Source organism: Pezoporus flaviventris, unplaced genomic scaffold (genome assembly GCF_033815535.1).
Source record: "Pezoporus flaviventris isolate CSIRO_AGI_PZ_B2104156 unplaced genomic scaffold, CSIRO_AGI_Pfla_v1 ptg000107l, whole genome shotgun sequence".
Classification (NCBI taxonomy): Eukaryota; Metazoa; Chordata; class Aves; order Psittaciformes; family Psittacidae; genus Pezoporus; species Pezoporus flaviventris.
The window spans coordinates 793,064-814,972 of record NW_026892655.1 but is presented as its reverse complement, the minus strand read 5'-3'; the positions used below and the strand labels follow the sequence as shown (position 1 = coordinate 814,972).

Below are 21,909 nucleotides of genomic sequence, written 5' to 3'. Positions count from 1 at the left end.
GAGGAGCCGGGCAGCGGCCCCCGGCCGGGGGAGCAGCGGGATGGGGGGGATGCTGCGGGTCCCAGCGGGCAGCGCTGCTCGGAGCTCGTCCCTCACCGCTGCCCGTGCCCGCCGGTGCCCGGTGGCGGGGCCGGTGGCGCAGCGCAGGCGGGAGGCGGTGGCCGCGTGGGGGCGGGCCCGGGCGGGGCGGGGGAGGTGCCGCCGGGCTGGGCCGGGGCCGGAGCCGGTGCCCGGGCCGGTGCTCGTCGGTCGCTGGTGGCTGCGGGGCCGCGGCGGCACCGGGAGCGGAGCTGCGCGGGAGCCGTCGCCCCGGGCCGGGCTGAGCCGATGCTTGCGGCAGAACCCGCCGGAGCCATGTCCCAGCCCGAGGCAGAGCGGGCGGGAGGCGACTCCGCTCCGGAGCCAGAGCCGGAGCCGGGGCCGGGGCTCCCCGGGCGGGCCCCGCACCGCAACCGGCGGCTCTCGGGACGCGACTCCCGCCGCGCCTCCTCCCGCTTCAACCGGCGGAGCTCGGCCGAGCTGGAGCTGCTGGGATACCCGGCACCGGGCGAGGGGCGCGGGGGGTCTCCGCCGCCGCCGCTGCTGCCACCGCCGGGCGCTGCCGGGAGCCGGGAGCCGGAGGAGACGGAGAGCGAGGAGGTGGAGACGCGCGCGGTCGCCACCTCCCCCGACGGCCGGTTCCTCAAGTTTGACATCGAGATCGGCCGCGGCTCCTTCAAGACCGTCTACAAGGGGCTGGACACGGAGACCACGGTGGAGGTGGCCTGGTGCGAGCTGCAGGTACGGCCGCTCTGCCCGCGCCCTGCTCCATCAAGTTCCCCATCATGGGCAGCCCCCCCCCCGGGCCCCGAGCCCCTCTGCCCGCCGCTGCCGTGCGGGATCTTTCCGGCAGGGACCCGAGGTCCCCCGTTGGTGCCAGGCAGCAGCAGAGCGGGGCAAGGCGCTGCACTGGGCTCAGTCTCCCCTCACGTTCCCTCACCCTTCCCTGGAGCCGCAGGGGCTCTTGGCCCGGGCCTAGGCTCCCCGGTAACGGGCTGCTCCTGGCCACCCTGCCCATCACACGCTGCTTGCCGTCTGCCTGCCCGCTGCCGGTGCTATGGAGCCCACCGGAGCTATGGAGCGCCTGCACTCCTGGTGCCGGTCCCAGCGCTGGGGGTTTACAGGTGGATCCAGGACGTGCTGCAGGGACTGAGCACCCGCTGCCTTTTCACTGCCCACCAGCCTGCAGCTTTCCCTTTGGAAGGGCAGCAAGGGCAGGAGCCCTCTCTGGTGCTGTGCCTGTGCCAGTGCTGGAGGTTTGCTCCGATAGCCTTCGGTGTGTGCAGGGGCACGTGCTGCAGCGGGCCCAGGGCTGGGCGTCCGTCGGGAGCGACCTTGCTGTGCTCTGGCTGCTTGACCTTGGCTGAAGTGGTGTCCGTGGACACCCGCGTGTGGTTTCTGTGGTGCTGCCAGGGGCTCTCTGCGGGCAGCACCAGGACCGGTGGTTTTCCAGGTCTCTGAGCATGCCCCCAGCTCCTCCTGCTGCCCTGCTCCTCCATCCCGCTTGCTGCCCTGCAGCGGGATGCTGACAGCAGGGCGCTGGTGGCAGCGGTGAAGGTGTTGCCTCCACAATGCTTGCTCCCACTTGTTGCTTTCGATGGGCCTGATCTTGTCCATGGAGCTGCGCAGGGAGAGCCAGGCCATGGGGCTCCCCTTTCTCCATGGAGCCCCTGGGGAGGGGCTTTGGTGAAGTCCAAAGTCTCCACCAGGCTCCCTCCCGATCCTGGGGTGGCTGCTGGGAGGTCCAAGTCCTTGTCAACAGACAAACGTGTCTTGCCAGTTTGTTGCCTTGTTCCGAGAGCCCTGGTGCAGCTGCAGGCGGGTGCCGGGCTGGGCCCTGCACTGCAAGATCCTGCGATAGCAATGGGTGATGCTGGGGGGGCTGCGTGCGGAAGGTGAGGTCTTGGGCCTATGCCTGCCTCTGGGTTGCACAATTCCTTCAGCCGGCTCCGTACTCCGCCCCCCCCCCCTTGTGCAGCTCTGCCCAAATGCTCCTGGGCTCCATTTGAGTCCTCTGGCAGGGAATGGTGAGCCATGGACCTTCCCGGGATGAGTGAGCCGTGCCCGGTGCTTCCCATCAGCTGGCTCTGTGGGTCTCAGCCCCTCATCCTGATGTGCCCCAGCTCCCTGCCCTCCGCCTGTGGGACCCCTGTCCCCATACCCCTGAGTCAGGGCAGCTCCTGTGTGTCCACTGGGTCTGGATGCGGCCCTGGTGGTTGTTGTGCAGCCCAGAGCAGTGCCAACGGGGCCAAAGGGCTGGTCATGGAGCAGGCAGGGGCAGCGCTGGTGTCTTGCGAGAGGACGAGGCTGCACCATCCCTGGTGGAGGGAATGGAGTTGGGAAGCAGAACCAGCTGCTGTGCCCGAGCCCAACGGGCACATGCCGGTGCCGCTGCCGGCCCTGAGCCTGCCGGGCTGCAGTGGGATGAGTGCCCGAGCTCTGGCCGGGGATCATCCCATGAGCATCCCACGGTGCCTGGCAGACCCGGCTCCTTGGGCCACCACCGTCACCTCCCAGGGGAGCCACAGCCTGGCTGTACACATGAGCCCCTCAAGGGGCAGCCCCGGTGCTTGCCCCTGCTCCATCGCTCTGCCCCAGCCCTTTCCCTTCTCCATGCCACTGACTGCTCTTCATCCAGTGTCTGTTGTCCCCAGATCCACGTCCCACAAGGGTCTGAGAGCACAGAAAAGGACTTTCAGCAGTTTGTTGTTTTTTCAGCAATCATGCAAAGAATCAGACACTGTGACACAAATACGGGATTTGGAACCGCAAATAAAACTGGTTGTGGTTCTGCCCTTTTAAAAATAGCTTTGTCCCGGGTCTTTCACAGTTCTCCTTTTATTGCCTTTCAATTCTAAATGAATACCTGACCTCAGCCCTGACCTGTTCCGGTCCAGAGAGCCTTGTCCGGCTGCTCTGATGGCTCCCGATCCCAAATCCCAGCTCTCTGTTCCATCCTTGCCCTGCCCTTCCCTCCCGGCTACCTGGTCACCTGGAGGATGTTTCTGCCTGTCCCCTGCCTTCCTGTGGGACCCCTCTGGGGACCTGCCCGTCCCTGTCCCCCTGTGCCGCTACCCCAGGCCTGAAGGCAGCATCTGTCTTTGCCTCCTGCCTGCGTGCCGCAGCCCCGCAGCGACCTGTTTGTGCTTTCCAGCTTTAGCCTGGGGGCTATTTCTGTGGATAGGTGCTGCGGGCAGCAGGAAGGAGGAAGCAGGGAGGAAGCTGGAGGCCCAGAGCAGGATCGAGCTGTAAATGCCTGCCTGTGAGTGGTTTTCCTGTGGGTCCCCTTGGGCTCCCTGGGTGCTGCTGTGCCCCCCCAGCTCCTGCACCCCAGGGGCTGTGGGCACCTTCCCAAAGCCCTGCACCTCCTCAAACCCTGTCCATCGCCCACCAGCCCATCCTGCCTGTGCTGTGCTTGGGAACCATGCGACTGAGCCTGGCCAGGCCCTGGAACAGTGCCTGGGATCTCTGCCCCTGCATGGGATGAACTGAGCAGGGTGATGGGATTTGCTCGGTGGGGTCCTGTGGGTTTGGAAACATGAGTGTGTGCTCACGAGCATGCACAAGGTCACTGCTCAGCGTGCGGTGGTGGTGGTGGCAGTGGTGATGCACTGGGGTGCATGTGGCCACAGGGAGGGTCCTGGGCTGTCTCCAGTGCTCTGTGCCCCTCCACAGCATCACTGTGAGCGTCCCTGCGGAGCCTAAATCCCCCTTCCCAGGCACAGCTCTCAGCCCCTCACAGGCCGAGGGCTCACCACGGAGCCGGGGCGCTGCGGAGGGTGCAGACCCCGAGGACAGCGCTGGTGCTTCCCCGCTCCGGGCAGAGCCTCCTGCCGCAGAGCCGGGAGCCGTCCCCGGCCGTGCCCAGCGCTCCCTCCTCCCGCTGTTGGCCGTGACGGGCTCCCCAGCAGCCAGCTCCTGGCGCAGGGGATGGGGCTGGACCGCTGCCACCCAGCTCCTCACCCGTCCCCAGCGTCCTCCCCTGCCCTGCCCGAGCCGCTGCTGCGGGAGGACGCGGTGTCCCCGTGCGGGGCTGGCAGCGCTGCCCTGTCCTCCCAGCGCCTGCCCGGGGCTGAGCAGCTCCTTTGCCCGAGCTGGGGCCGGGCCGCTCTGCCCGCTCCAGCGCTCCGTGGGTGCTCGGCGGGATGGCGGTGAACGGGACCCGCTGCTCCTTTTGGTGTGCGGGAGGAACGGAGCCGGCTGAGCCCTGGCACAGGCTTGGGGACAAGCGCAGCTCCCCCGGGCTTGTCTCCAGGCACCCGGGCTCCAAGCGGGGACCGCTCTTGCTCAGCTGGGAGAGCCGTGGCTGATGGGGGCTCCCTTCCTGCCGCTGTTTGTAGCCCCTCTTGGCTTCACCGTGCCCTCGCAGGGTTGTGGGGCGCAGCGAACCCCCAGGCTCCTCGGTGGGGATGGGGCCGGGGTGGGAGGGCAACCACGGCGCTGGGCAGGGCCGCCCCTGTGCCCTGGGCCACGCACAGGCTTCGGTTGCTGTTTTCCTCCTCGGGTATGAAAGGTCCCATTCATCCGCTGCAGCAGGGCTCAGGTTCTCATCTGGGCTGAGCCGGGTCCCTGAGCGTGTGTTAAAAGCAGAGGGGATTATGGAGCGGCTCCAGCCCGGGCGCGGGGCCGCTGTGATGCAATGAAGATGTTGGGAAAGCTGCTTGTGCTGATGGAGGCGGCCACCGGCCAAGGAGCCGAGCTCGGCTCTGGCAGCGCTGGTGGTGGCAGCGCCGCGGCTGCCAGCAGCAGCTTGGGGGGTTTCCTTGGTCCCACAGCTCCACAGGGTTGGATGGGGGTCCTGGCTGGGGGGCTCCTGTTCAGCAGTGGCTGGGCCCTTTGGGGTCCCTGGTTGTGGTGTTTGTCGCTGCTCCCGGTCCCGGTCCCTGCCTGGGGCTCAGGGATTGCAGCTCTCTGGGCTTGGGGCAGGACCTGGCTCCTGCTGGGTCTGGCTGGTGGCTCCCCCCTTATGGGGCCGTGTCCCTCGGGAAGAGGGGTCCATGTCCTCCCTGCTGGCCCCAGCCCCAGCTCCGCTCAGTGCCCTCGGCTTCGGTTTCCACTTTAATTAACTCGAGCAGGAGGAACATGGAAAAACCTGAGCTGGAGCCTCCCCCTCCTGCTCTCCCCAACAAAGGCCTCATTGAGGCTGGCCCAACACCCGGCCATGCCGGTGCCCGGCGCCGGGAGCTGCTGGTGCCCCGGTGAGGGGCTGTGCTGGGGGGCAGCCATTGCAGAGCCCCTGCACATCCCCTCGGCTGGGTGGCTGCAGCTGGGGCTCCCCATCCCTTGGTGGGGGATAAGAACAATGGGGATGGGGACAGGCGGCCCCCACACAGGGCACCTTTCACAGCATCTGTCATGGGAGGCCTTGGCCATCCTTCCCCAGCCTGGGGGTGAGCAGCTCCATCCAGAGCAAGGCTGGGGTATGGAGGCTGCCTCGATGGAGTGAGACCATGGTCAGAGACGGCTCCAGCCCCACGTGAGCCCCTGTGCTGGGGGACAGCAGGTCTGATCCCAGCTCTGCACTGGGGCCACGGCAGCCCCTGGTACCTCGTATGTAGGGATGAGGGCATCTGAGTCTCTTCTAAGCCAGGGCATCCCCCTGTGTTCGCTAAGGACCACAATGCCCCCATCACGTCTCCCCATTGCTCCCACAGACACGAAAGCTGTCGAAGACAGAACGGCAGCGGTTCAGTGAGGAGGTGGAGATGCTGAAGGGGCTGCAGCATCCCAACATTGTCCGCTTCTATGACTCCTGGAAGTCATCCATCAAAGGCCAGCTCTGCATCGTGCTGATCACAGAGCTCATGACATCCGGCACCCTGAAAACGTGAGCAGGGGCCCAGTGCCAGGTCAGGGTGTGAGGGGAGGGAATGGGGTCCCTGCAGTGATGGGAGACATGGCTGTTGAGGTGGGACAATGGGCTCTGGTGGGGCTCAGGTGGGATCTGGACACCCAGGAGCTTCCCTGGCACCACCCTGCATGGGGATGGGGTGGCCCCGGCACCCCGGCAGCACCGGCTGGTTCCTGGCACTGATGCTCGGAGCTTGGCTCCTCCTGGGCTGTGTTTTCTGGGCTGTGTCTGCAGAGCCCAGCCAAGATGCTCTTCGCCGCTGTGCCCTGATGGGCTCAGCATGGCAGCGGGAGGAGGGTGGGCTGGGGCTGAGCCCCCTTGCGTCCCCCAACAGGTATCTGAAGCGGTTCAAGGAGATGAAGCTGAAGGTGCTGCAGCGCTGGAGCCGGCAGATCCTCAAGGGGCTGCACTTCCTGCACACTCGCTCACCCCCCATCATCCACCGTGACCTCAAGTGCGACAACATCTTCATCACGGGGCCCACCGGCTCCGTCAAGATCGGGGACCTGGGGCTGGCCACGCTGAAGCGAGCCTCCTTCGCCAAGAGCGTCATAGGTGGGGTGCTGGTGGCACAGGGCTGGCGGCTGCCACAATGGGGCGGTGATGGGGCTCACTGAGCCTCGCTCCTGCCCCCAGGTACCCCCGAGTTCATGGCGCCGGAGATGTATGAGGAGAAGTACGACGAGGCGGTGGACGTCTATGCCTTCGGGATGTGCATGCTGGAGATGGCTACCTCGGAGTACCCCTACTCCGAGTGCCAGAACGCTGCCCAGATCTACCGCAAGGTCACCTCGGTGAGCGGCCCCGAGCTGGGGCGATGCTGGTGCTGGTGCTGAGCCGGGTGAGGGGGTCAGGGGGGTGCTGGTCCCACGGAGCTGTTTGGCTTCGCTGCTCCCCCACATGTGTCACTCTGCAGGTCCTGCAGCAGCTAAAACCAGTCTGGGTGGTGAGACAGGGCTTGGGGGGGTCGGTGGCTTGGCCAGGCCCCACATCCCTCGCCCTGCGTCAGGCACTGCCAGCACGTTAATGGGGTGGAACGGGCGCAGGTTTGCTCAGCCACCCCTCGCCTGGGGCACCGCGGCTGCCCCGCACGGTGCTGGCTGGCTCCTGCTCACTGGGGTGGAAACCCGGCGCCCCGGGGCACGCAGGCTGCTGGGGCCATGGGCTGGGAGCCCTGTCCCCACATGTCCCTGCTGCCGGTGGGGCGGTGCCTGGTGGCACCATGGCCCTGCAGAGCCTGGCTTCAGCCCTGGAAACCCAGCACCATGGCAGGGCTCAGCACAGGAGATGCTGATGCACATCACCCCCAGGGCCTGAAGCCCAGCAGCTTCTACAAGGTGAAGGTGCCGGAGCTGAAGGAGATCATCGAGGGCTGCATCCGCATGGATAAGGACGAGAGGTAGCAGGGGACCAGGGGCCTGGGTGGAAGAGCCCCCTCCCAGCCTCCGGCCCCACGCTGAGCTGTGCTCCCCACAGGTACACCATCCAGGACCTGCTGGAGCACTCCTTCTTCCAGGAGGACACGGGGGTGCACGTGGAGCTGGCGGAGGAGGACGATGGCGTCAAGTCTGGGCTCAAGCTCTGGCTGCGCATGGATGACACGAAGAAGCTGCACGGCAAGTACAAGGACAACAACGCCATCGAGTTCCTCTTCGAGCTCTACAAGGATGTGGCGGAGGAGGTGGCCCAGGAGATGGTGGGTTCAAGGATGGAGGAGCCCTGGGCACTGCGGGGTCCCTGCAGCCCAGCGTGACAAAGCCCTCCCGTACAGGTGGTCCTGGGCTTCATCTGCGAGGCTGACTACAAGCTGGTGGCCAAGGCGGTGCGGGACCGTGTGGTCGCCATCAAGCGCAAGCGGGAGAAGCTGAAGCGCTCCCAGGAGATGCGGTCGCCTGCGGAGCCGGAGCAACCAGCGGGCGTCCTGCGGATGCTGGAGGAGCTCAAGTCCCCGCTGCCGCCCGGAGCCCCGGTGCCCTCCCTGCTCACACCCGGCTCCGGGGAGTCCATCTTCAGCAGCACCTTCCCCCCCGAGCCCGAGGAGCCCGAGGCCGACCAGCACCAGCACTTCAGCTACCAGCACACCAGCTACTCCTCGGCCACCTGTGAGTGGGGCAACAGCGTGGGCTGGGCTGGGGGGACCACAGGGGGTGACCTGGGGTGGGAAGCGGCTGGGGGTGGTGTCCCCCCTCCCCACCTCCAGCTGTGCCGTGACCAAGCCCCACAGCCCGTGCGGGGCCGTGCTCACGCCACGCTCCCGCAGCCGACGGCGAGACCGACGGGTACCTGAGCTCCTCCGGCTTCCTGGACTCCCCGGACGTGGCGCATCGCAGCTTCCCGGCGGGGGACCCGTCGAGCCCGCCGCCCGCCCGCCCTGCGCGCTGCTTCCCCACGGTGAGCGCGGCCCCGCGGCGCTGGGGCCCGGGGCGGGCTTGGCACCGGCTGACGCCGTCCTCTCCCCGCAGAGCATCGCGGTGCAGCTGCCCCCCGAGCGCCTGCCCTCGGCCAGCGGCTTCTCCTCCCCGGTGGACAGGTGAGGGCGCGGGGCCGGCGGCGCGGGGCGGGCGGCTGCGAGCGGCGGCGCTGATGCTCCCCGTCGGGGCTCCCTGCAGCTACGCCTCCGATGTGGCGTCGGGCATGAGCGACGGCTGCGAGGGGCTGTCGGCCGGCGAGCAGAGCTCCAAGGGGCCGGCCAAGAGGGCTGCGGGGAAGCTGCTGCGGCGCAGAGCCCGCTCCAGGCTCCGCATCACCAACGTGAGTGCCGCGGGCAGCGGGCGGGTGGGCAGGAGCCTGAGCCCGGGCTGAGCCGGCCGCGCTGCCCACAGATCTCGGACAAGAACGACCGGGTGGTGGAGTGCCAGCTGCAGACCTACAACAACAAGATGGTGACCTTCAAGTTCGACCTGGACGGGGACAACCCAGAGGAGATTGCGGCCGTCATGGTGACTGTGGGGCAGGGTGAGGGTCGGAGTGCGCTCGGCAGGGCTGGGCGCTGACCACCCCTCTGCCCGCAGGTCCACAACGAGTTCATCCTCAAGTCGGAGAGGGACGGCTTCATCCACCGCATCCGGGACATCATCCACCGTGTGCAGACCCTGCTCCGCAAGGATGGGAGCAGCGCTGTGGAGCTGCCCCGGAGCCCTGAGGCTGAGCGCAGCCCCGTGAGTGCCCAGGGCAGGCACCGGCGCTGAGTACAGCTGTGGGTGCTGCTGGCCCCAGGGAGCCCAGCGGGAGAGGGCCAGGGTGCAGAGCCCTCTAGCCATGGGTAGGAGCTGCCCCATGCCTGCGGCTCCAGGTCACTTGCCTGCTCTTGCAATGGGTTGTGGTGTACCCTGCCCAGTGCTGGGGCTGGGGAGGGAGCTTGGATCAGCCTGTGCGGGGCCTCTGCCCCAGCGCTGTCTCACTGCATCCCCTCCGCAGACGGACCTGCCGCTGCAGGAGCTGTCGCGCTCCATCTCCTCGTCCTCTCTCAGTGGTAAGTCTCTGCCCTGTGCAGGCCCTTCTCATCCCCCCACCAGGGCCCATGCAGGGCAGGTAATGGCCCCGGCCAAGCCCATGGGGCACATCCTGCCCTGGCTGAGTGCCGGCTGTCACCCCTGTGCCGCAGACCTGGGCTCCACCAGCCCCAGCCTCTCAGTCCAGTCCCCGGTCCCACCGTTGCTGAGCAGCTCCCCATCAGAGAACAACCTCGGCAGCCCCGTGGAGGCACCGGCAGCCGGTGAGCTGCAGCCAGCGCTGCTGGGCTCCCCTGCAGGTACCAGCCTGGCACATCCGTCCTGGCGCCTGGGCCCGTGCCCTTGGCAGCTCGAGGCTCCAAGGTGCCAGGGCAGGGACAGGAGGGGGCCTGCGGGGGCTGGGGTGCTCCCGATGCTCTTCTCTCTGCAGGCTCCGTGCAGACCTGGCCCCTTGTCTCGGTGGCTCCCTCCTGGCTGACAGCACCACCGGTGCTCCCACAGAGCCCCCCAAGCACCCCAGGCGGGCCCGTCCCCACAGCCCTACCCCAGCCCCTGCTGTCCCCACTGCTGCTCCCCACGTCCCCTGTTCCCAGCGAGCCCAGCAGCCCCCTGAGCCCCCCCATGACCAGCACATCCTGGTCCCCCACCACCCCCTTCCTTTCTCTGGCCAATGTCTTCTCTCTGGCAGTGATGAGCGTGGCGCACACGCTGCTGCCCGGCGTCTCCTCCATCGCCAGCTCCGGTGCGCACGTGTACCCACCGCTGCTCCCGCGGCCACAGAGCCTGGTCCTGGGGCCCCCCCGCTTTGTCTACCCTGACCCCGCCAGCATGGTCAAGCCAGCACCAGCCTTCAGTGGGACTCTGCTGTCAGCAGGGGCTGATGTCCCCCCTGCCAGGGGGCCCGTGCCGTTCCCTTCCCCAGCACCAGCCCCACCATGCCCCACAGGCAGCAGTGCTGTGGGGAGTCCCCTGCCATCGCTGAGTACATCCACACCAGGGAGCCTGGAGGGCAACGCGGTGAGTGCTGGGGTGGCAATGGCTCCTCAGGTGGGGCTCAGCTCCGGGAGGGCCAGGTTGTCACTGCAGATGCTGCCCTGGAATGGGGTGGGGAGCCCCTGGGATGCAGGGAGGGCTGAGCAGGCAGTGGGTCTCAGGGCATGGGAACAGCAGTGGGGGCCAGGAGACGCAGGGGGACCCGGGTGGGGTGGTTGACAGTGTCGGAGTGCCTGCAGGTGCTGCCTGGCTCCCCCAAGCCCAGCAACTCGCTCATCATCTCGGAGTCACCAGCCCCTGGCGTGCCCAAGGCCCAGCTCTCGCCCATCAACGAAGGTGAGGCGGGGAAGGGCCGAGGCTGTGCCAGAGCACTGTGAGACCCCTGACAGCCCTCGTGCCCTGAACCCCACCAACTGCCCCCTGTCCCCAGCAGAGGCCAAGCCCCAGATCCTAGGCCGGTTCCAGGTGACACCAATCAAGGACCTGGCAGCGACGTCTCCGGTGCTGGGCAGCAGCGAGGGTGAGCAGCACGGCACAGAGCCGGCAGCCAGGGGCTCCCCCTTGCCTGCAGCCCCTGCCACAAGGGGCAGCTCAAGCAGCGAGTCGGACTCAGTGCTGGAGATGGCGGAGCAGGACCCCGAGGCTGAGGAAGTGCCGGTTGAGGAGGGCAGGGCGGCGGCAGCGGAGAGTGACCGGGAGGGTCCTGGGGAGGACGGTGGCGAGAGCGCGCCGCAGGCGGTGATAAACCAGGTGTGGCTGAGCTACTCCCGCAGCTTGTCCTACCTGAGCAGCGACGACACCGAGAGCGAGGATGAGGAGATCTGGGAAGAGCTGCAGAACCTGCGCCAGAAGTGAGCAGAGCTTTTGGAGGGGGCTGCACCCGGGGGAGCAGCACAGAGGCTGCTCGAGCTTGGCTGGGCGCAGCGCAGGGCTCGGCTGCCAGCTCCTGCCTCCTCCGCAGGCACCTGGCCGAGGTGCAGCTGCTGCAGAGCATGCAGAAGAAGGAGATCGAGGAGCTGTACCTGCGCATGGGGAAGCAGCCGCCGCTGGGCATCGTGTCCCCCGCTGCCATGCTCTCCAGCCGCCAGCGCCGCCTCTCCAAGGGCAGCTTCAACCCGTCCCGCCGCAACAGCCTGCAGCGCCTGGAGCTGCCGCAGCCCCAAGGTGCCGACCCCTGCTCTGCTCAACCCCTCGGGACCCTGCGGGCTGGGGACCGCGGGGCTGCGGCACCGCTGGTGCCCGCGCTCAGGGCCGCCGTGTCCCCGCAGGCATCATGCGCCGCAACTCGCTGAGCGGCAGCAGCACGGGCTCGCAGGAGCAGCGGCTCAGCAAAGGGGTGACCTTCGCCGATGACTTCAGCCGCGTGGTAAGAGCTCGGCGCCGGTGCTGCCCCCGGCGGCCCCGCGGTGCTGCCGCTGCTCACGGCTGCTTCTCTTCCCAGTAGCCGGCTGGCCAGGAGTGACCTCGTGAACTACCTCAACCAAGTGCCTGCTGCCCCCGGGGTGGGGGAGAGCCCCGTCCGCGCCTCCCGGGAGGGAAGCGCCAGCCCTGGGAGCAGCCAGCGCCGTGGGGCCGATCCAGCCGGGTGCCCGCAGCCCCTCACCTCCAGCCCTCTGTATCTGCCCTCCAATCTCCTCCTTCCTTGTGCCCCCTGGACCCCTCCCTGCCGTTCCCAGTCTGTTTCTCCAGCCCAACCCCAGCTGCAGGACACGTGCAAGGCGCTGCCATCCCTTATGGATCCCCGCAGGCAGAACCACCCCCCCCCCCTCAGTGATCTCAATCCATCCCAGCCTTGCCCCGGGGCTGATCCAGCCCTGCTCTGTGTGGGATGATGCACGGGGCTGGACCTACGGCCCCAGGGCTGCCCTGCTTGCTGCCCCCCTCAGCTCATCCTGCACAGCGGAGCCAGAAGGAGCTTCCCTGGGCTCTGTAACGTGAGCAGGACCAGCAGCGGGTGCACTCAGTTATGAACTGATGCCTGGAAAGTGTTTCATAAATACCAATTAAATCCAGCTCGGGTCTGTTTGTGTCTGTCTGGCGGGACTCGTGACCTTAGCTCAAACCGAGCTAAGATGAGAAAAGAGCAAAGCAGAAACTTGCCCCATCTCAGCAGACACCGGAGCCGGGCTCTGACCAGCAGCGACTTCACCGGGCACCGACGCAGGCTGCACACGCGGTGTTTATTAACGGAAGCCACGGGCAGGGCCCTGGCAAAGGCAGCCGCCTGCGCGGGAGCCCCCGGCGCGTCTCCCTGCACCGCACCGGGCAGGCCCAGAGCCCGCACCCGGGGCCGGGCGCTTCCCCCTCCCGCTCCGCGGGGGCTGCAGCTCACGCCGTTCAGCGGGGCCGGGCCGGGCGCTCCGCGCTCAGCTCCCTGCGCTCTCAGCCCGCGCCCGGGCCCGCGCCCGCGCCGCCTCCGCCTCCTGCTCCAGATCGTCCAGGAACCGCTCCTGCGACACCGAGTAGAAGGTGTACGCGTCTGCGGGCCGCGTTAAGGAGAAGAGCGGCCGCGGAGCGCTCCCGGTCCCGGTCCCAACCCCGCCCCGCCCCGGCCCCGCAGGATACAGATCCCGACCGTGACGGCGCCGATGCCGAGCGCCAGCAGCGCGTTGCGGCGGCGGGGGCGGCTCCGCAGGGCGCGCTCCACCCACTCCATGTGCAGCCGCTGCTGGGGGCTCAGCCCCGGCTCCCGCCGAGGGTCGATGCGCCGAGCGAACGCCGCCTCCCGGCCCGGCTCCTGCGCCGCCATCTTCCCCCTCCGCCGCCGCCGCCGCTTCCGTACAGCGTGCTGACGTCACATCCACCAGAGACACGCGTCCAATCAGAAGCGGCTTTGGGAGCGGGGCGTCGAGTGGTTGGCTGCGGCAGGGACGCGCTCTGATTGGCCGAGCGGGGCCCCGTGACCGCGCGCGTGCTGAGGGGGCCGCCGGTCCCGGTTGCGCTCCCGGGGCCGTCGGAGCCTTCACCGGGGGCGGGCAATGGGCTCCCAGGTGCAGGCAGCGTCCCGGTGCCGCGAGCCAGGCCCCGCCTTCGGCAGGGTGTCCCCGGAGGTCATCGAGGAGGCGCTGATCCGCCTGGCCACGGAGAACGAGCGGCACCTGAGCGAGCTGCCCGAGGGGGCCGGGTGCTTCAAGGAGGCGCGGATCGTGGGTGAGGGCCCAGCCCGGCGGCCTGTGGCGGTCAGGGCCGGGGCAGGGCTGACTCTGCCCTTCTCCTGCAGAGTTCATCTTCCTCTTGGCTGAAAAGTGGCGCCTGGACCCGTCGGCGCGGTACCAGGCAGTGGAGTTACTTGAGAGGTACGGAGCAGCCCGGGTGCTCGGTGTGTTCCCTGTCTCTCTCTCATGTGCCCTGGACCGCTCCCTCAACCAACCTGTGGTGGGTTTTCACAGCCCCAGAGCTTTCTCTCTTTGCTGATTTAGCTCAGGTTTTTGAGCTGAATACGTGCAGAACTGCTGCTTGTCCTTTTGCTTAGCAGAAGAGAACGGTTTTCTGAGCAGTTTTGGGTTTTGTAGGTTTATGATCAAGCAGGTGGAACAAATCTCTAAGTCCTCTAGGAAGAGCGTTAAACACTGTGAGCAGGGGGGAGGCAGCAGCTGCAGCTCTCTGGAAGATCAGCTCTACAACACGTTTGTCCTGCGGCTCGTGTCATGCATTCAGCTCGCGAGCAAACTGTCCCTGCACTATAACGTAAGCCCAATGAACCTGTTCTTGTAATGGCTTTTAGCAGTGTAGCAAGCTATGTGGTACACTTATGTCTGTTAAAAAGAAGATTAGAAAGAAAGAGGGCCATGAAAGCAATCAGGGGCTGGAGCACCTTCTGTATGGAGCCAGGCTGAGAACATTGGGGCTGTTCAGCCTGGAGAAGAGAAGCTGCTTGGAGACCTCAGAGCAGCTTCCAGTGCCTGAAGGGGGCTACAAGGATGCTGGAGAAGGAGTCTTCATCACGGACTGGAGCGATAGGACAAGGGGAAATAGGTTTACAATTAAACAGGGGAAGTTCAGATTAGATATAAAGTTCTTTACTGTGAGGGTGGTGAGGCACTGGAATGGGTTGCCCAAAGAAGTGGTAAATGCTCCATCCCTGGAGTGTTCAAGGCCAGGCTGGACAGAGCCTTGGGTGAGATGGTTTAGTGTGAGGTGTCCCTGCCCATGCAGGGGCTTGGAACTGCATGATCTCAAGATCCTTTCCAACCCACACAATTCTATGATTCTAGTATTTCCAATTTGAAAACTATTACTGATCATAAAATGCAAAGTATATTGAAATGGAGACCTAAATTTAGGTTTAAACATTTAGGGTGGATGAATTGTCACTTGTCAAGTAGCAATTTGTGAGATGTTCCCTATATTGCGGGCAAAAAAGTACAGGCAGTGGGGAAAAGTCTGTGGTTGTCAAAAGGTGTATGTCTGCAGGGGGAAAGATTGTGGGGTAAGGGAAACCTTGGGGAGAGAAGGTCTGAACTGGAGTTTTAATTCCAGCTCAACAGGGGTGTTAGGGTTAGAGAGCCATGGGAGCTGCAGTGGTTCCGGCTGAAATCCAGTGGGAGGAGTAAACCAAGGAGGTGCTTGCTTCTACCCACTGCTCAGGAGCTCATTTGTCTTTTTTTTCCCCTCTTTTTCCTCCTTCAGAGAGTTAACAGCGACGTAGCTTTAAAATTTCTGCAGTCTCTGAAGTACTCGTACACGAAACAGGAGCTGCTCGAGTCAGAACTTGCTGTTCTAAAAACTCTGCACTTCCAGGTCAACGTCTCGACTCCTTTGGCTTACGTGGAGTTGCTCCTGGAGGTTCTGGGTAAGAGGATTAAGAGGAGAGGGTTTTCAAAAGGTGGAATAGAGCCATTGCTGGTTTGAACCAGACTGTCTCCTCTTACAGATTTTGGCATATGGTGCATTCACATTGTGCAGGGCTTTACTCTTTGGGTGAGAACTTTGTCCGTACTAGAATCCGATGAGTGCTGTTGGACAGCATGTTGAACATGATGTGTTCAGTAGAAGAGTTTAAAACCCCCAAAACCTAATGCAAGAACATGTTTCCTACAAGTGCCCAGGTCTAACAACCTGAATTTAGGTATCAGTGAGATGATACTGAGCTTGAGAAAGCCTGTGGCACTCAGAAACAAGGGGTAGCTGGTACCAGGAGTCTCCATCCTTGGCTCGCGGCTTCTTTCTAATCCAGTTTCATGCCTTGGGATGTGGTGCTGATCCTGTGTGATCCCTGTGCTAGGGTACAACGGCTGCTTGCTTCCCACCAAGCCCTTACATGAGATGTGTATTCAGCTCCTCGACTTCTCCTACCTTGCACGAGATGCCATCTACGACACTCTGTTGAAGATTGCCGTCGAAAACTCCACACCAAGCAGACTGCAAGTGTGAGTAGCTCCCATGGCTGATGCTTTAACTGTTTGAAATGAAAACCCTAAAAAACCCTTAAGAAATAGTAGCATATTTCCCATGATGCCACTTTTGGGGGGCATGTTTTTTAAAAAACAGTAATTTTGAGGGGCTTTCAGCATTTATTGAGCTTAATGTTCAAAGCAATGTGCTTCTACACGGGTGCTTTAGGGGCAAGCTAGGGAAATGTTTAATCATAAAACCCCAGCTTTGGCACTGTCCACTGAAGTTAACAGCATCAGGCTCTGTTTGGACTGAGCAAGTGAACGTGTGCTTTGTAGCCCTCCCAGAAGCAGGTGCTTTTGAACTGCAAAGCTGGCATTGATGACACCAAGAGACACTTTTACTTGCAGAGCAAAGTTTTTGACAGTGAAGGAAGATTTCATGCTCTTGGCTGTAGGAACCATCAGCACAAGCATGTTCGTACTAAACCCTGGGCATTGGAAGCAGGTACAGTCACTTCCAAAGGTGTTGGCTCTATGTGGGTTGTTGAAGTGCAGCAGGAAGCACGTGTGAGGGTGTTGGAAGGCTCCTGCGTGCATTAGTGTGTGTATGTCCTTGTGCTTCAGCATCTCCACAGCCAGAACAAACCCCATACAGGTGAAGTAATCCCGTGGGACTACTTCACAGCCTGTATGTAGCTTTTTCACCTCTTCAGTAGAAGTGATTAAAAAAGAAAATGCAAAGCAAACATAAAACCCCCCTAAACCAAGCAAACAAACCCCCAGCCACATAGAAAACATACCGAGAGGCTTCACATTTGTTGAAGTGTGGCCATGGAGCACTTATTCCCGTTATTCCCATTAGATTTGCAGGATTAAGAAGTATGTAAAGGAACATCTCTTAGGCACTGTTAGTAAGTTGCTCTCTTGGGTTTTTTTTAAGGTTGTGGAGCATTTGAACTGTATCACTGGCATCACTTCACAGAGCATACAAGATTTTTCTTACGCAGTACTGAAACAGGTCATTGGCAGCACCAGTCCGAGGCAGGGCTACAGGAGGTGTGGAACAAAAGCTCTGGAACACAGAACTGGGCCTCCTCAGTAGAGCTGCCTGCCCCAGGGCAGCAAAGCACTGCCACTGCCCAGAGCACCCCATGCAATTTGGTTTGCTTTTGTTTGGAACACCAGGGTTAAGTCAGAAAAGCTCCTTTCAGGCAACACCCCAGTGCTGTGAAGGGAGGCGCCAGGAGCCAAGTAGAAATAACCTCTTTGGGCAGAAAAAGTCTTTATTGTAAGACCTACATCAGCTTAGTTCCGAACAGAAGTTCCCTTGAACAAGGAGCAAGCCCTAAGGAGTCACGTTCTGAAACGGCAGTGAGGCGCGTGGTGTGGTAAGGGCACTAGGAGCAGCTCACAACCCCGTTACAAACAGAGCTGTACTTGCTTTCTCTATTTGCTGCTGCTTTAAAGCTGACTCTTGTCCCAGGCAGCCGGGATGTTCCTGTGTCCCCTCTCTGCTCCCAGCCCAGCAGGCAGTTGCCCACCTCTGTGGTCAAAGGCACAGCTCCCCCAGTTTGGAAAGGGATGCGACTGTCGCGATAGCAGGGACTTGCTGAGCCCGTCACTGGGAGCTGTGCCCATGTCACATGGAAGCACTCTCCGTGTAGAATAGTGTTTTATTATTTACTGGGTGCACCTCCAGGTGAGAACAGGCTGCAGGAAGTATCACAAACACCAGCATCATCCCAGCTAACGGTACTTGAAGCAGTATCAAACCTTGCTACGTTGAGCGGCACAGAGTACTGACATGACTTAGAATCCTTTATTTCAGACTGCAGTTACCTTGAGCTCCTCCACGTTCCTGTGTTTGTAACATTTCACTTCTCTAGCTGTAAGAGTGGTACTGAACTCACCCCTTTGAAGTTCAGCAGTAATTTCAGTCTATAAACCTCAAAGTGCCAGTTTAGCATTGATTTAACACCTTTTTATTGTGTTCAGCTCCATGACACAACTTTACATATTGCTTTTCTATATACTACTTGTAATAATGGTCTTTTAAATAAAGTGTCTTGTGGTTTTTTGGTATTGTAAACATTTTATACTGGTTAATATTAAGAGACATCTTAATGTGACTTTCTCTGACGGAACACAGACATCCTGCAGCTGCCAGGACGAGTTCTTCCCATGGTTACTTGTTATAGAACTGGGATGAGACCCAGGCAAGACCCCACTTCAGGTTAGTTAACATGAATTTCAGTGCTTTTGTCCATTGCTCCTCAGAGTTAAATTGTGTTTTAATAGAGTAAGAGCCACCGCTGCCGCCTGTGTCTTCAATCTTTCCCTTCTCCACGTCCATCCTAGACCATACAAAGCTTCATTAGTGTGTTACTAGTGCGAGCATTTCATTTCCATGTGACATTTCAACCTGACATTTTTGTTATTTTATATAAGAATACTTTGGTTTTAACAGAAATCTACCAAGCCTCAGGTCTTCACCTGAGGAACCGGCTTTAAGTACCAAGAGAAATGGGGCAATCTTGCACGTTATAAAGATCACGGGCTGATTCCAGGGCAGAACCATGTCAGTCGGTGCTGTGTGGGGCTGCACATGAGGTGTTCACTTGCTGTGTCAGACAGCAGCACTCACCTGTAGGGCAAACAAAACCGGGTTTCCCCTTTCTCCACTTCCTCTTTAAACTGCTGCACGCAGTCCAGGAAAGCCACCATCGCATGGTCAAATTTATTGTCCCAGAAGAACCTCAGGCCTCCAGAACAGTACAAGGGAAGCTCCTGGAAAAGAGATGGGTTTCAAGCACTCTAAGTATTCCCATTTAGATATAGTCATTGCAGCTCTTTAGTCCTCTGTAGTGTGAGGCTTAAATTTGTCAGCGGATCCTTAGAAATGGTTTGTGGCACGTAGCAAGTGTGACTTGTTTTGTGGTTGGTGCCTGTTACGTGCAGGCTTGGGTTCCTAATCGCCAACAACCAGCCCACACCATCTTCCTCTGGCCAGTGCAGTGTTTGACTCCAGAGTCCTGTTGTTTTTAACCAGGTGGCAGGAAGAGCAGCTTGATACAGGATATGGAATTACTAGATTAGATACTAGTTATTTTGTTAGAGAAGTTGTGGCACGTAGTTGTCCTGTACCATAGACACAAAAAGCTAAGTTTGCTTTCTGTGACCAGGGCTCTGTGGCACTCAAGGTCAGTGTGACTTGTGTGGGGTCTCTTACCTTTGATTTGTCCGTGAGGGACTCTAAATATGAGTGGTTGCCATATGGTACAAGACGGTATCTGAAAGGAGATGGGATTCACAGGCAGATGACCCCAACTGTCTCTGTCTGGGCCAGAAGCAAAAGCTGCGTTACATGGCATGTACCTTTGAAACTTCAGGCCCATTTTGTTTGCAAGGGCATGGAGCAGCAGCACAGTCTGCCCCCAGGCAGCGTTGATCTCATTCCATTCTACAGGCACGCTGGGGAGCCGGCCAAGTCTGAAGTTATTTATTGTGCCAAACTGACCACTGTGCCTGTGATAGGAGGAATTAGAAATAAACTGCTGGAGCAGGAACAGCTTCTGGCAGTAAAGTGTGTGATGGCTGCGGTGTAACAGCCATCCCCCATGCACGGGGAGCTCAGCAAAGGGGGGTTGGGGCTCTGATTACAAATCGTATGTAAATAGAAAACCCTTGTTATCTGTTTATCATGGAATCCCAGACTGGTTTGTGTTGGAAGGGACCCTGAAGCTTATCCACTTCCAACCCCCTGTCACGGGCAGGGACCCCTTCCACTAGAGCAGCTTGCTCCAAGCCCCTTTGTCCAACCTGGCCTTGAACACTGCCAGGGATGGGGCAGCCACAGCTTCTCTGGGCACCCTGTGCCAGCGCCTCAGCACCCTCACAGGGAAGAGCTTCTGCCTAAGAGCTCATCTCAATCCCCCCTCTGGCAGGTTCAAGCCATTCCCCTTGTGCTGTCCCTACAGGCCCTTATCAACAACAGCCTCTCTGCAGCCTCCTTTAGGTATGTGTGACCCCATTAGTGCTGTCCCTGCTCCGAGCAGCCCCACGGTACCAGATGTGGAAGGTGGCGTTGAACACGTTGGTTTTCTTTAGTTTATCCAGTTGCATCTGGGCGTAGCGCATCTGGTTCTCCACACTCTTAAGCTCATCATCCAGCTCCAGCTGTTGCCTCTTGAATTCACAGTATTCCTTCTGATACCTTTGAACAAGAGCAAGACAACAAATGTCAAGTGCATGTACAGACAAGCAATTGCTCTCCTGGTACTCCAGGGCTTATTTGGCCATGCCAACTCCAGTTTTGCAAAGACCAAGCCACCTGCATTTGGCTGTTACTTACAGCTTTCTCTACGTTATAATCTCATTTATCTGTTACTTAAAATCCCTGCCATAAGCTGAGCTGTGGGTCACTCACTGAGCTTCTTCCTGCTCCAGCCGCTCCGCCTCTGCCCGGACTCTCTCGAAGTCTTCAGCCACAACCTTGCGATTCTTCTCGACATCCTCCAGCTCCTGGATCAGCTGCTCTTCTTCCAGTGCGAGTTCCTTCAGTTCCATCTGCAGCTTCTCCTTATCATCCTCGTTCATTTGTTCCAGGATCTCCAGACACCTCCTAAAGGAGAGCGCCAGGATTACCAAACCAGGGATGGCAGGGAGGCTCCTGCTGGCAGCAGTGCAGATGGGGACTGGGATCTCCCACTGCTGTTGTTCCCAAGCTGTGTTGATCCTGCACCATGAGTCAGGAATACACAGAGCAGGGGAGCAAGATGGTGACCGAGGGCTGCCGCTGCCTGACAGGAACTGTCTCTGTGGAGCCCTGGGTTGCACTGGAATGCCACAGACCTCAGCTGGAGAAGCTGTTACCACGGGACTCTCACAGGTGAAGGTGTCATGTCAATCAAAGAAAACCCCAAGTGCTCAAGTCAGGGATATCCCAATGGTCATGGGAAGGCTCTGGGCTTCCCCCAGCCTAAAGCTACTTGGTCCTGGGTTGCCTCCAGCTCACTCACTTGTAGTTCTGGCACTCGTTCTCGGTGATGTTAAGCTGGGTGTCCAGCTGGTCCAGCAGCGTGTCCGTGCACTCCTCACACAGAGGGTGATCCACGTCTGTCTGCCCGGACATGATGTCAAAGAGGTCGCCGGTGACCTGCAGGAAGCGTTTGCCATCAGGTTGGGTGAAGCCGTGGCTGCTGCTGGCTCCTCACCTAAACCTCACCCCCAATACACCGGGAGGCCAGTGCTGCGTCTCCCAGAGCATCCAGAACGAGTGCTGCTCTGGCTCGGAGGTACCCAAACTTACCAGCTCCCGCACAACTTGCCTTCAGTCTGCGGCTGAGGTTTTCCATGGTGCCGCCATCCGACGCCTCCCCAATCAGCGTGAAGCTGTTGGCGCTTTCTGTTGACATCATTCTTGGAAAGAATTTAATGGAGAGCTGAGTGCTCAGGGGCCAGGCTTAAACCTGAGGCTGGGTTAAGAGGCAGAAGGGACGAGCACAGGAGAGGAGGAGCTGGATTGCGGGTGAGCTCTAGGGGACGGTGGTTGGGTTCACCCGGAGGTAAGGGGCAGCCCCAGGCAGCCCCACGCACTCCCGGGGGAAACAGAGCTCACACAGGACTGGTTGCTACGTGCAGGGCTCAGCTGGGCCCCGCTGCTGAGGGGACCCCGTTCTGCCGGCGGGGATGGGACGGATGGGACCCCATTTCCCCGGGCTAGGGGCGGATGGGGCCTGCCGGGAGCGCGGCCGTACCTGGCCGGCGGGATGAACCGCCTGGACACGCCATCCTGCCGGTTCTCCGCGAAGGCTTCCTGCGGGACAAGCGGACACCGTCACCGGGCACGGCAGGGGACACAGGACCGTAAGGGGACACCCCCACCAGCGCACCCGACCCCGCCGTACCTCCGTCAGGGCGCTCTCCTCTTCGTGCGCGTCCCCGGGCCGGGCAGGGGCAGCGGCCAGCAGCGGGGCTGCGGGAGAGGAGGCGTTACCCGTGCCCGGCCCCACAGCCCGCCCCGCCGCCCGCCCTCCGCCCCGCGGTACCGGTGAGCTCCTGGATGGTGAGGCGGTCCAGGATCTTGAAGGAGGTGTCGAGCTTGAGCGGCTGCCCGCAGCGCTGGCACACGAAGCTGACCTGCGCCGTGCCGCCGGCCCCGCGGCTGCCCTCCATGCCCGCTCAGCCCCGCGCCATCGCCACCGCCGCGCGGCGGATGTGACGTGCGGCCGCGGGGGCG

General features: G+C 61.6%; 4 protein-coding genes across 6 annotated transcripts; 2 read left to right on the top strand and 2 right to left on the bottom strand.

Moving 5' to 3' along the window:
* The first annotated feature begins 208 nt into the window (after positions 1-208).
* Positions 209-12,113, top strand: WNK4 (WNK lysine deficient protein kinase 4). 3 transcript variants are annotated; one of them, XM_061477635.1, is made up of 20 exons: positions 211-780; positions 5,694-5,866; positions 6,225-6,445; positions 6,527-6,684; positions 7,201-7,289; positions 7,367-7,586; positions 7,662-7,992; positions 8,151-8,281; positions 8,353-8,420; positions 8,500-8,641; positions 8,713-8,829; positions 8,902-9,048; positions 9,308-9,362; positions 9,495-9,641; positions 9,773-10,359; positions 10,575-10,671; positions 10,766-11,186; positions 11,297-11,499; positions 11,604-11,701; positions 11,780-12,113. In XM_061477635.1, exons 1-20 carry the CDS (start codon positions 328-330, stop codon positions 11,795-11,797), a joined length of 3,876 nt encoding a protein of 1,291 aa, XP_061333619.1. In that variant the 5' UTR covers positions 211-327; the 3' UTR covers positions 11,798-12,113. The 3 variants fall into 3 exon arrangements, with proteins under 3 accessions (XP_061333617.1, XP_061333618.1, XP_061333619.1); XM_061477633.1 differs by having other exon boundaries at positions 209-780; positions 9,308-9,641; XM_061477634.1 differs by having other exon boundaries at positions 209-780; positions 9,308-9,641; positions 11,777-12,113.
* Positions 12,114-12,534: 421 nt separating this feature from the next.
* LOC133281838 (cytochrome c oxidase assembly factor 3 homolog, mitochondrial) lies at positions 12,535-13,096 on the bottom strand. Its single transcript, XM_061477684.1, has 2 exons — positions 12,901-13,096; positions 12,535-12,814 (listed from the first exon to the last, which is right to left on the bottom strand). The coding sequence occupies exons 1-2, from the start codon at positions 13,082-13,084 to the stop codon at positions 12,702-12,704; spliced, it is 297 nt and encodes a 98-aa protein (XP_061333668.1). The 5' UTR covers positions 13,085-13,096; the 3' UTR covers positions 12,535-12,701.
* A 213-nt stretch (positions 13,097-13,309) lies between these two features.
* On the top strand, positions 13,310-17,760 carry CNTD1 (cyclin N-terminal domain containing 1). The gene is made up of 7 exons (XM_061477663.1): positions 13,310-13,485; positions 13,556-13,631; positions 13,848-14,022; positions 14,965-15,127; positions 15,560-15,704; positions 16,080-16,176; positions 16,612-17,760. Exons 1-7 carry the CDS (start codon positions 13,314-13,316, stop codon positions 16,771-16,773), a joined length of 990 nt encoding a protein of 329 aa, XP_061333647.1. The 5' UTR covers positions 13,310-13,313; the 3' UTR covers positions 16,774-17,760.
* Positions 17,327-21,892, bottom strand: BECN1 (beclin 1). The gene is made up of 11 exons (XM_061477658.1): positions 21,719-21,892; positions 21,578-21,645; positions 21,428-21,486; positions 20,999-21,089; positions 20,690-20,826; positions 20,098-20,292; positions 19,738-19,884; positions 19,047-19,196; positions 18,901-18,961; positions 18,316-18,458; positions 17,327-18,025 (listed from the first exon to the last, which is right to left on the bottom strand). The coding sequence occupies exons 1-11, from the start codon at positions 21,843-21,845 to the stop codon at positions 17,857-17,859; spliced, it is 1,347 nt and encodes a 448-aa protein (XP_061333642.1). The 5' UTR covers positions 21,846-21,892; the 3' UTR covers positions 17,327-17,856.
* Positions 21,893-21,909: the final 17 nt, after the last annotated feature.